Here is a 12,211-nt window from a genome sequence, read left to right as displayed (position 1 = left end):
CAGCCCCACCCAGCTCCCTCTGCCTGAGGTGAAAGAGCATTCGCAGAATGGTGCCCTACTGGGTTTTCAGCAGCTGGTTGTTGGAAGTAGATCACCTGGCCTTTGCCCTACAGTGCCTCTGGGTGGACTGCACCTGTAGCCTTCTCTTGAGAGCCAGCCTCAGTCACTGCACCTCAGGGCCCTCAGCATGAAGGCCTCTTCAACTGCAGAGCGAGCTGCTAGGCAGGCTGTTGGAGGTGCCATGGGACCTGTGGGGACCTAGGGGTTTTTTTCTTCCTAATCCTTGGAGAGCGACATCATGCTGGGCAGGGTAGAAGGACAGCACATGAAAGGAAAACCCTCGATGAGATGGATTGATTCAGTGACCGGGTAATGGGGGTAGGTGTGTCAGAGACAGTGAGATTGGCACAGGACAGAGCAGGGTTTAGGGCTGTTGTACATAGGGTCGCTATGAGTCGCAGGCAACTCGATGGCACATAACAAACCAGAGAGAGATGAAAAATCTCCATTGAGGGCTCCAGGTGTCTGATGAGAACCACTTTGTCTTTTGGTGATGATTTATGAAAAGGACCCTGAGACCGAAGCGGGGACAGTCCTGCCCGGGAATGTTCCGAGGCATAGAACCTACAGCTCTAGGCGGCTCCCTTGCCTGGGGTGGGGGCATTCTCCAGGGAAGCTGGTTCCCTCCTTGGCTCTAAGAGAATATCACGAGGTGGCCAAGTGGGCCAGAATGTGATATAGGAAAACTGGGGGCTTCAACCTGGGGACCAGTTTTAGCTCTGGTGAATGATCCGAACACTAATCCGTTCTTGAAGCAGAGAGTTCGTAGAGCGAGTCAGGAGACAAGATGGTATGGATTTATGCACATCTCTGATGTGAGGTGGAAATGTTCCCCCTACACCCAAATAGATATTGGGGGGCTGACTTTGTAATGTTGGGAGGCAGGACTAGGAAAAGGTGTTTTGCATGTATGAGATCTGAAGGAGGGTGAGCAAGCAAGCCAGAGAAGTGGAGCCACAGGAGATGTCCAAGGAAGCTTGAGGGACAGTGACTCCTGCGCCGAGAGCGGCAGAGCATCTGGAGCTGGCGCTCTCCATTCAGGCTTCCCCGTGGAAAAGCCTTCCATCCAGTTGTGGGGCTTCGGTTACAGCAGCACTAGGCAGCTAAGACCCTTGGCTTCTGCTTGAGGTGTAATTGCTGCAATCCTGCAGGCTCCCAGATTAGAGAGGTATTTGTAAGCAACAATGTGTTTGTGTTTTTTGCTCTTCCACAAACCTGATGCTGCTCTAGTAATAAATAAAATAAAAAAAAGAAAGTTGTATTATTTTAAGGGATTTCCATACTTTGATCTTCTGAAATGTGAGTTCTTGAAATTACTTGTTCATCCCTCAAGAGGAGTTTACAGACTTGTCACTCAGTGATCCCTGTATGACTGCGTCCCGCGCCAGCGTCAGAACCAGCCGTGGTTGGGCTGTTTTGGCCCCTGTGCCGGTCTATCTCACCAAGAGTCCTTTTCTCATGGACCTTCTGCTTTACCAAGCTTGCTGTCCTCTAGGGACTGGTTCCTCCTGATAGCGTGCCCTGACTATGTGAGACACGGTCTCCAGTTTTCTTATAAGCGTCCTGCCTGTGTTTCTTGAACATAGGTTGGTTCTTTGGACAGTTTGTTCAGTATTCTTTGCTGTAATTCAAAGGCATCAATTTCTTTCCGGTCTTCCTCCCCCATCATCTGGCTCTTGTGGACGTAGCACTTTTTCTCACTCACTGCTGTTGAGCTGACCCTCAGTGGCTATCCAGAACTGTAAATCTCACAGGAGGACACTGCTAATCTTTCTCACTCAGAGCTGCCTGGTGCATCACTATGGTGGGGATGAAATCCCGGGGACCAATGGACAGGACAGAAACCCCACCCAGAGCTCTCAGGCCTGGTCCAGGTCCCTGAAGGAAGCTCCAGGCCAGTTTTTAAATTCTGCACTGGTTCTAGTAGTTTGCCCAACCCAGAGAACAGTGTGTGTGCCCTCAGCAGACCATCCGGGTCCAGGTCATTGGACAGGAAAGCCAAGAACAGGACGCTGGAAGGATGGGAGGATGTGAATTTCAAAACCAGTGCCCTTGGGGTGAAGGGGTCTATGTCAAGAGACCCCAACCAAATAAGATGCACTGCCGTCAATTCCGACTCACAGTGACCCTGCAGGACCATTGGTCGGTGTCCTGGGCTGTGAGCTATCTGGGAGCAATCCACTATTTCTTTTGTGGGTTCTAACCAAGGATCAGTGTTTGAGGCCACCTCCTTCCTGTTCACTGCCTCTGAAAACCCGGAGGGTCAGCTATGAGTTAGTTCCAACTCAATGGCACACAGCAACAGAAATCACGAAGGACCTGTCTAGCAGCCTGGTCAGTAGAAGCGTGGGGGGCCCTCCTTTAATGGACACACGGTTCTGTGATTCCAGAAGGAACCCTACAAAGGGTGTGGCGAGTGCTGAGTCCAGGGGCAGTCACAGGCGTTGCAAGCAGCCTTGCCTTTCTTTCCATCCCTCATTCTGTGCTGTGCTCCAGAAGTCCAGATTTTGTGCTTCGGGGCGGGGGTCCGTGGAGCCCTGGGAACACAGCCTGGGAAACGGTCCACAGCAAAGGAAAACCCAAGCCAAGCCGGCGCCCACAGCCCACTCGCAGAGAAGCCACCGCGGAGGACAGACAGCTCCCTACAGCGGTGCCGCAGGGCTTGAACCCCTGACCTTGGGCTGTGACTCACAGGGACCCTGTGAACGTGTGCAATCCGGTCAGTCCGTGGTCAGGCGCTGCTGTCATTCCTAGGACACTCCAATGTCCTGCCCGGGAGTCAGAGCCACGCGGAGCTGACCCTGCAGCGGGTTTTAGAGGCTGTAAGTGGCGCGGCACGCGATGGCACCTCCTGCAGAGCGGATCATGGACTTGAACCTCCTGCCTTTGAGTTGATTAAGACTGGTTCACCCACGGCCGCATCCAGAGCGAGGGAGTTTGGCCCTCGGAGGCCACCGTTGGCGCTGCCTCCCCGCTTCTCGGCAGGAGGCTGCGTGCCGCCGAGGACGCCCACGGGCGCCGGGGCGGCGGGCTAGGCCCACGTCCGTGTGTCCCCGCGCGAAGCCCAGGCCCGCGTCCGTGTGTCCCCGCGCGAAGCCCAGGCCCGCGTCCGTGTGTCCCCGCACAAAGCTCCCCGAGCGGGGGCGGGACCCGGAAGTCGCGGGGCGGAGCTTCCGGCGGGGCGGACCCCGGGAGCCCGCCGGGTATCGCGAGAAGCGCCTGAGCTCTCGCGAGACGCGGCGCCCGCCGAGGAGGGAGATCCGAGGAGCGAGACCCGGCGAGCTGGACAAGCAGGACGAGGTGAGGCGCTGACCCTCCGGGGCTGGGTGCTCGCCCGGCGCCGCGCTGCGTCCTTGCTCTCCCGGGGGCCCCTCTCCGACGCTGGGCGCCCCGTCCCTGCTCGCGATGGCCGGGACCCTGCTCCCCGAGACCCGGCTCGGGACCCCACTGCCTCGGACACACTGGACGGTCGTCGTCCCTCTTCCCGACGGGACCCTGCTGCCCCTTTCTCGTGCTGGGCCAGACCCCGACCCCTGTGTCCTGTTCCTCCGCCTCTCGGGGCGCACCGATCTGCACCCTCTGCCCGTCTCCCCGGCCGGGACCCTGACCTGCCCCCGGGGGCTCCCGCCCGGGCGGTGCCCCTCGCTCTGCTCCTTGGACCTGTGCTCGCCGGTCAGCCCTTTTGGGGTGCGGCCGTGCCTCTGAGCATCCAGCTCCGCTCCCCTTCCCTCGCCTGGCCCTCTCCCTCATGGCCCCTGCCAGCCCGCTGACCAGCTTGCTCCAGCCCCGGCCCGCCTCCGATCTGCCCACTAGAGAGGCTTTGGCCGAGCCCAGCCCCGGCGGTAGGGTGGCCTCACTGCACCCACATCTCTTCTCTAGAGGAAGCAAGGTGGTTTGCACCCACTGACAGATGGGCTGTCACAGCGCAGCCAGCTCCCCGCTGAGCCTCACTGCTCTTGGCCTGCAGAGCCCGGGACGCCTGCTAAAGTCCGGCCAGTCCGGCCGAGCCTTGGCTGCTGATGGCTTTTTGTGCCATCTTAGGGTTGCACTTCTTTTCTGGTAACAGGGCAGGTGGACTTCTGGTTCATGTCCTAAGAACTGCGGTGGACCCTGGAGCTTTTCAAGGGTGCAGAGAGAGCTTTAGTGTGCCTGGGCAGTGACGCGCTGGCCAGGGATGGAAGGGCTGGAGGCTGGGGTCCAGACCTGCTTGGGAGGAAAGGGCTGGTAGCCGGGGTGGGGTAGAGCAGGCATGAGGACCTGGCAGGACACAGGTCTTCTGCGAGTCTCCTGGGGTGCTGCGAGTTAGAGCTCATCTCAGCTAGTGGATTTACCAAGAAAGTACAGCGGCTTAGAGGACGTTTGTTTGGGGAGCAAATAAGCACATGAGAAGAAGCTCGACCTTAGCAGCCTTTGTTGGTTTATTGCTTCAGTTCTCACTCTGCAACCTTCCACTGGGTTTCCAAGGTTGTAAATCTTTGTTTTTTAAAAAGAATGAAAAACAAGTTTTATTATTTCTTGTGCGGGTACCGTCATATCGAATCTGACTGTACAGGAGGAGATTGCCTCTCCTTCTTCAGCAGAGCATCTGGTGGATTCGAATTGTGTACCTCTGGGATTGAAGTGCAACTTCTTGCCACGAGGCCACCAGAGCTCTCTAATTTTAATTACGATCTTAACGAAAGCTTACAGAGAGGCTGTCATTCTTTGGTTGTTGTGTTCTCTTCCCTCTGCCCGCTGTAAGTCTTTATGGACAGAACCTAGTGGCTTAAGAGCTCCTTAGGACCCCGGTGACGCACTGATGAGTAATCGTGCTACCCACAGGCAGGTCCACAGCCCCCAGGTCAAATCCACCAGGGGCCACGTGAGACAGGGATGGGCGACCTCTTTCAGTGCCTCTGAAAACCTGCGGGAGACTCAGCTGTGAGTTGGTTCCCACTTGACGGTATTCAACAACGATGACAGTGGATAAAGATTTGCGCTGGCAGCACAAAGGCATGTGGTTCAAATCCACCAGCTACACCATGGAGAAAGATGGGTAACCTCCTCCTGTGTGATTTATAACCTTGAAAACCCACTGGGGAGTCAGGTGTGCGTCGGTCAGTTCCTACTTGAAGGCACACAACAACAGCAAACCTTTGTGGGAGGAGCCTGTCCGCCTTCCTCCTGTGGGTCTGCTGGTGGATTTGAACCCTTTGTCTGTCAGTTGGCACCTCGGCTCTCCGCATCTTTAAAGCTTTTTTTTTTTTGTAGCTGACTTTCTTGATGCCAACGTTTTGATTTCTTCTCCTCTGGCCTTGATTGTTGATTCAGGAACATTGAAATCCTAGACAGCTTCTCTTTGTCACAATGTAGCATGCTGCTCCAGAAGTTCTCAGATGTTCTTGTTTTAGAGCCTTTGTTGTTTGATGCCGTCGAGTCGTAGACGACTCATAGCGACTCATAGCGACCCTATGAACGAACGGCCTGAGCACTGTTCGTACATAGAGTTTCCAGAGGCAAGCCATTTTGGAAGTGGATGCCGCTCCTGCTTCCAGACTTGATTTAGTCGGGAAGCTCCAGCCAACACTGTCCACCATGGGTGCCCATTACCATGATTGGCACATCACTGTCACAGTCTTCAGCACCACAGCAACCACGCGTTACCTCTGTACAGCAACACACAGACCAGTGCTGTACCACCTTGGACTTTAGAGCCTTTAGGGGAGTGGAACCCCCAAGGCCCTCTGGATGGCAGAGCGAAGCGCGCCTGGAGGGGCCTCCTGTCACCTCCCTTTTGTCTCGTAGACAGCAGCGGTGATGGAAGACCTAGGGGAAAACACCACTGTCCTGTCCTCCCTGAGGTCACTGAACAACTTCATCGCCCAGCGTGTGGAAAGCCAGCCTGGGCTGGCCACGGGCCCGTCGCTGTCAGCCTCTCTGCAAACGCAGTACCAGCAGAACATGCAGGTGAGGGTCATCTGCACTTGGCCGGCTGGTGCTCTTGAAACCTTGAGATTTTCTTCCAGGTCCCAACCTGGGTGGGTCCCCAGTGTGAACACTCCTGACCTGGGGTGATGGCCAGGTCCCCAGTGTGTGTCTGTGTCATGTAGGGGTAGGCTTGGGTGCGGCTCACCCACAGAACACAGGAAGGTCTCCTAGAGTAAAAAAAGGTCCAGTTTCTAAATGCCCACAGGGGCCGGGATGAATACTCCAAGCCAGCAGGCAGGCCCTTTGCTGTTTGTTTCCTCTCCCACGGGCTTGGAGGGCGTCATGGATTGAATTGTGTCCCCCAAGATATGACTGAGGGATCTCTGGTGGCGTAGTAGCCTGTAGGGAGTCTTGCTAAAGAAGACCCTCTCTGGCAGTTCAAATCCACCAGCAGCTCCAAGGAGAATGACGGGCAGTCTCCTCCTGTGCGATTTACAGCCTCAGAAAACCCCTGGGCTCGGTCAGCTGCAGTTAGCTGTGAGCAGATGGCAGTGAGTGGGTAAAACCCGAGTCAGCCAGTGGTGGTTGGGAGCGATGCAGCGAGGTAAACGCATCGGGCTGCCTAGGTTCCTGCTTGAAGGTACACCACAGGAGCCTCTCCTGTGATGTGAATCGGGTCCTCAGCCGGTCAGTGATTAGGGGGTTGGTGCTCAGGCAGCCCTGAGCCCGCAGAGGGAGTGGTGGTGGCCTGTGGGTCAGGAGCTGCACCGGCATCCCAAGGCAAGCAGCCGGGGTCCACAGGAGGCACGGGTGTAGATTCCCAGCCGGTGGCCGGGTTCCCGGGCTCTGCAGGGCGGGCTGAGGGGCCCACACTGAAGCCCTCTGCTCTCTGCTCGTTCTCGCCCGCAGCTGGAGGAGCGCGCTGAGCAGATCCGCTCACAGTCACACCTCATCCAGGTGGAGCGCGAGAAGATGCAAATGGAGCTGAGCCACAAGCGGGCCCGTGTGGAGCTGGAGCGCGCAGCCACCACCAGTGCCCGCAACTACGAGGTGGGTGCTGCCTGCAGTGTGGGGGCTGGAGGTGCGGTCGCCCGCTGTGGGGATGCAAGTGTCCCTCTGCACAGGCTGACTGGACTGCCCTGCTGGACAGAGGTGCTGGGAGCCCCCCCAGCGTGCAACCTCGGTGCTCTGCTCTCCACCGTCCAGTGTGCAGCCTCGATGCCCTGCTGTCCACCGTGACAGGGACCAGAGCACCGACACAGCAGGACTGCTGGGAGCATAGGGCGGTGGGCGCAGGTCTCAGCTGGGCAGCCTCCTCTGGAGGAGGGAGCCCCACCTCAGGCGGGAGACACCTTGCTTTCCAGCCCTGGGAGCGGGCAAGGCCCACCCTGCTCCACTGGCCTCTGGACTCCTGTGTGCCCAGGCTCCCAATGGGCACTGCTAGGTGGAAATGCTGTGTACTTCTGCACTGGAGCTGACCTTTGCCCACCTCCTTGCTCTGGTAGGTGGGCATCCAGAGCACCCTGGTCCACTCACTGCACCTTCTGGGGCTGCCCTCCCACGAGCCCTGTGGTGTTGGCTTTGGAGAGCAGAGCGGCTTTCCTTGGTCAGGAGGCGGGGGTCTCGATTCAGAGACATCAGCGGCAGGACCTTCCTGGCCTGTGTTCATCCTTGGTTTCCCTGTTGTCTGCCTTTTCGGCCCGTGCTGTTGGAGACCCCAGTGCTCACGGGATGCAGCAGCCCAGTGTGAGGTGGTCACAGCTCTGCTGGCTCTTCTCTGAGGAAGCTGCTAGCACGGGGGTCATGGGATCCACGTTCTGCGTTGTGACATTGTCCAGAGCACTGTGCTAGCAAAGTTCCCAGCAGTCTTGGGTTTGCATGGCCCTCACTGTCCCCTGGCCTCTTATTTCTGAGGACCCTTTGTGCTGAAATTGCCAGCATTGCTGGGGCTCCCTCGTCCTGGTGTCCACGAGGTTCCGCTGTCCCGGCATCCCTGAGGGTCCCCGTGTTCCACGGTCCCCACTTCAGGACGTTCCGTGGCTCTGAAGTAGCCTGTCCTTCTGAGGGTGAGGGTCGAGCTTGCTGTCTGATTTGACTGAACCCAACCTGGTCGGGCACACGGGCTGGGAGGTGGTGGCCCAGGCTGTCTCATGTGAGCTGGCTTTGGGGTCCTCAGGCTGCTCTCCAGGGGGGTTCCCTGGCCAGCATCCAGGCTGCCCTCAGGACTGATGACGTTTGTCTCCGGGCTGGCTCCTGCTCCCTCGTTTCTGTGCTTCTGGCGGAGGGGACTTTGGAGTCTGAGGAGTGATTGAGTCCTGGTTTGCCCTCTGCTCCAGCCAAGTGGGTGGCAGCACAGCTCAGCAGCCTCCAGGTGCCCAGAAGTCTGCAGGTGTGGTCTGTGCTCTGCCCTACCTGGCCTCTGTTCTCAGAGATGCTGACACTGGCCAGTGTGACGGTCAGTGAGGATGCTTCTGGGGCTCTGGGGCACAAGACGTGCTTTCCAGGGTCCACTCTGTGTGTAGGCTTTCCTCGCCAGGTCCCTCCCTGCAGAGTCCACCTCCTGGCAGATAGGCAGTTCTCCATGGGCTCATATATGCAGAGGCCCTCCCCAGAGCGCCTGGCCAATCAGGATGGAACAGGCCCCCGTAGCAAAGGCACCAACCTGGACGTGGACAGGAGCCTGGCTCCTGCCTGAGGTGTGGTCCCTGTCGTGCTGAGGACTGAGGTCCCTTGGGGTCTCCCTTGACCTCCACGTGTCCTGTCTTCCCGACAGCGCGAGGTGGACCGGAACCAGGAGCTGCTGACCCGCATCCGGCAGCTGCAGGAGCGGGAGGCCGAGGCAGCGGAGAAGATGCAGGAGCAGCTGGAGCGTAACCGCTTATGTCGGCAGAACCTGGATGCCACCAGCAAGAAGCTGCGCGAGAAGGAGGACAGCCTGGCTGAGGCCGGTGAGGTGCGTTCCGCCTGGGCCGTGTGGTGCCTCCTGCGTGTGCACAAGCCTGTGGCCTTGTCATAGCGCCCTAGTCCCGGGCGACCTTCCATCTAGTCCCGGGCGACCTTCCATCCGGCTGCCGAGGCTGTGACTACAGAGAGAAGCCTTCTGCACGTCTGCGGATTCGAACCACTGAACTTGTGATCACAGCCCAACACTTGTTGCTGGGCTCCTTGTCACAGCAGTGATGGTACTGCTTTTCCCGTCTGCAGTTTTCAGTCTACACACCGAGTGCACGTTCGGGCTTTGATGTTTAGATGATTTTGATGATTACGTCTTGAAAGGCCAGCTAATCTGTTATCAGAGAGCTGTGGTTCAAGTGGTGGTTAAAACACTTGGCTGCTAACGGAACGTGAGAGTCGAACCTGCAGCTGCTTGGAGGGGGAGAGAGGCTGTCTGCGTCTTTAAAGATGCCAGTGCGACCTGAGTCCAGGCTGCGGACGCGTCCAGGCGCTCTCGGCCTCGAGTGTTCCGTTTCTGTGCGCGCACACCCGCTGTTCTCTCACAGGGCTTCACGCCCCAGCCCTTTGCTTCTGTTGCGTTCTCTGGTGTGGACGGATCCACCTGAACCCCCAGCCTCTGGTTTTACTGCGAGTGGGGGGATCACACCCCTCTCCTCTGTGGAATGTTCTGGTGTCCACTTAGCCACGACAGCAGTGTTTTGGGGAAACTTGGGTTTTCAGCAGATGGAAGTGGCCAGGTGTGCATTTTGTTGATGAATTTGCATGTCATCCTTGTGCGGGGGACAGTAATCTCCTGTGTATTGTTCCGGTTTTAGTAGGTTTAGGGCTGCCAAAGCCAGCACTGCACACCTTTTGTTCTTGGCAAAGTCTGTCCGTGTCCGATGGCCCTTGGGTACCTGTGAAATGGCACCTGGGAACCATCGTCCTTGTTGTCCCCACCCACGGAGGGAGGCATGGCTTCTTAAAGATTAGGCCCCAGTGCTGGCAGAGCGGGCTGCCTCCAACTTCCCCTGGTCCCTTCTGTGACGTGGAGGTCACAGGTGCTGAGTGAGGGTGGGCGAGACGTTGCTGGTGGGGTGTGGACATCCGGCGATTGGTATTCTGGGCCTGCTTCTGTCTCTCCACTTAAGGATCTTGGAAAGTGACTTCAGGTTGTTTTTGCCTCAGTGGTGGTGGGGCATGAGAAGCTTGTACCTTCTCTTCTGAGCTGGCAGGCTAGGTGCCCGCTGGGTGGAAGAGGGCTCCCGCTTCCCCTTCTCCATTGATGGTCTTGGGCCGTGGTGGGGACAGGTGTGAGTGACCTGTCCCGCCTGGGAGCTCACAGCTCTGAGAAGGCAGGACTGTCTGGACTCACGTGGCTGCAGGGGGAGGGACGTGGGCTCGCAGGAGGCTGCTGAGGGGACCCAGCCCAGGGGCAGGCACTGCGGGCGGCCGGGGCTCTGAGACTGATGCTACCTCTCAGGTCTCAGCATGGCCCTCCTCCGAGGTGCTGGGTCCCGAGTCACACCCGACCTTCGGCACATCTTGTCTTGGGCATCTCCTGGCTTGTCAGACAGCCCATGTGTCCCTGACCCAGCAGAGAGCCAGTGCCCAGGGTGTCTCGTGGGCCCTTGGACACCTCCAAGGACTGGTCCCATTGTTCCACACAGTCTGAAGGCCTCTGGTTTTTGACTCCTGTTAGAATTTCGGGTCCCAGGGGCTTCTAAGCACGTGGTCAACAGTTCAGTGTCAACAGCTGCTCTGTGGGAGAGATGGCCATTCCGCTCCTGGCCAGCTTGCAGCCTGGGGGACATGGTGGAGGGCCACTGAGTTGCACTTGACTCGGCAGCAGTGGGTGTGTTAGCTGTTCCTGCCCTCTGTGCGGTGGGCTCTCATCGTTACCCCCAGAGGAAGCTGGGGATGGTGGGGAGGCGTTCTAGGGCGACTGATGAGTGTGTGTCTCATGGGTGGATGACCGGACTATTCCCGAGACTGGACTCTGGTCTGCGTTCTGTTCTCAGTTCATCCGAGGTCCCAGAGCTGGTGTTGGGCTGCTGTGGGGTATTGCTGTTCCTCTTGGGGGGCCTGTCTGGGGACTGGCTGTCTGCTGGGAAAACTTCAAGGGGAAGGGTGTCCAGGAGTGGGTTAGGGGAGGCTGGGTGAGGTCAGGGCCAAGCTGACAGGGGTGTGGGGGTCAGGGCCACATTGGGGGAGGTCAGGGCCAGACTGAGAGGGGGTGCAGGGTCAGGCTGATGGGGGGTGGTCAGGGTCAGGCTAGGAAATCAGTTGGAATGGTTCTAGTGTGCTTTGGTAGTCTTGGACCCTCACTGATGGCCATGCTGGCCAGGTCCAGGGTAGCCCCTGGCCCAGGTTTCCTTTTCCAGTCCTTTCTGTGTCACATGGCGCTGGTGGTAGGTGACAGAAGAGCTGCTGGCCTGGGCTCTGTAGCTCTGAGGGAACCGTCAGCTCTGCTCCCTGACTGTCCCGCAGGAGAATCTTGAGGGTAACCTCAGACCCCAGTGATGAGTTCTAGAAGGTTCTTTATTGTCATCTGTAGAAAGACTTTCAAAAAAATGTTTGCGAGAGTGCCTGTGGGTGGGTGGGAACAATACTAGAATGAGAGGTAGTGTGTGACCAGAGCAGGACAGGTGTGGACGGAGCTAGGACAGATGTGAACAGGGCTGGGACAGGTGTGGACAGAACAGGGTCCAGTGTGAGCAGACCGGATTGGGATGGTGGCAGAGCAGGGCAGAGGCTGGTGGCCTTGGGGTTAGACCTGGGAAGAATGTGGGACCGTGGGAGGGAGGGACAGGGGGTGGCATGTGCTGTGGAGAATTGTCTGTGTCCTGACGTTCTGGCTAATGCCCCTTTGCACCTGAAGTTCCCTGGGGTCCAGCTGAGGGCTTTCTCTCTGGTGGCTCTGGGCAGAGGCTCCCTTGAGTGTGGGCCCCTGAGTGTGGGCTGGAGGAGGGAATTGAGGGCACAGGCGATGATGGCCTGTATCTCGCGGTACTGTCAGAGAGAGCCTTCTGGGCTCAGGTGGGCACAGCCATGGCAAGCTTGTCATTTAAGTACCGGCATCCCCCCAGACCATCAGTGTGCTGAAGGCCAAGGTCTCGGAGCTGCAGTGGAGCCTCATGAACCAGGAGATGCAGGTGAAGGGCCTGGAGTCAGAGACCCAGGAGCTGAGGGAGCAGCTGGACACGCAGCACAGGTGGGTGTGGGCTGGAGGAGGGGCGAGTGAGGGCACCCCCCTGGGTGTGGGCTGGAGGAGGGGCGAGTGAGGGCACCCCCCTGGGTGTGGGCTGGA

At 58.2% G+C, this 12,211-nt stretch overlaps 1 protein-coding gene across 1 annotated transcript in view; it reads left to right on the top strand.

Annotated features, from left to right (window-relative positions):
* Window positions 1-5,856: 5,856 nt before the first annotated feature.
* Window positions 5,857-12,211, top strand: part of MAD1L1 (MAD1 mitotic arrest deficient-like 1 (yeast)) — a 239,557-nt gene continuing 233,202 nt past the window's right edge. Inside the window, exons 1-4 of the mRNA XM_006889608.1 lie at window positions 5,857-6,006; window positions 6,877-7,017; window positions 8,741-8,920; window positions 11,991-12,115. Coding sequence (XP_006889670.1) covers window positions 5,857-6,006; window positions 6,877-7,017; window positions 8,741-8,920; window positions 11,991-12,115 — 596 coding nt within the window. The remainder of the gene's footprint in view (window positions 6,007-6,876; window positions 7,018-8,740; window positions 8,921-11,990; window positions 12,116-12,211) is intronic.

The sequence above is a fragment of the Elephantulus edwardii genome, unplaced genomic scaffold (assembly GCF_000299155.1).
Source record: "Elephantulus edwardii isolate Elephantulus edwardi_28Jun2011 unplaced genomic scaffold, EleEdw1.0 scaffold00080, whole genome shotgun sequence".
In the NCBI taxonomy this organism is placed as follows: domain Eukaryota; kingdom Metazoa; phylum Chordata; class Mammalia; order Macroscelidea; family Macroscelididae; genus Elephantulus; species Elephantulus edwardii.
Note: the sequence above shows the minus strand (reverse complement) of the source record. Positions and strands in the feature narration are given on the sequence as shown.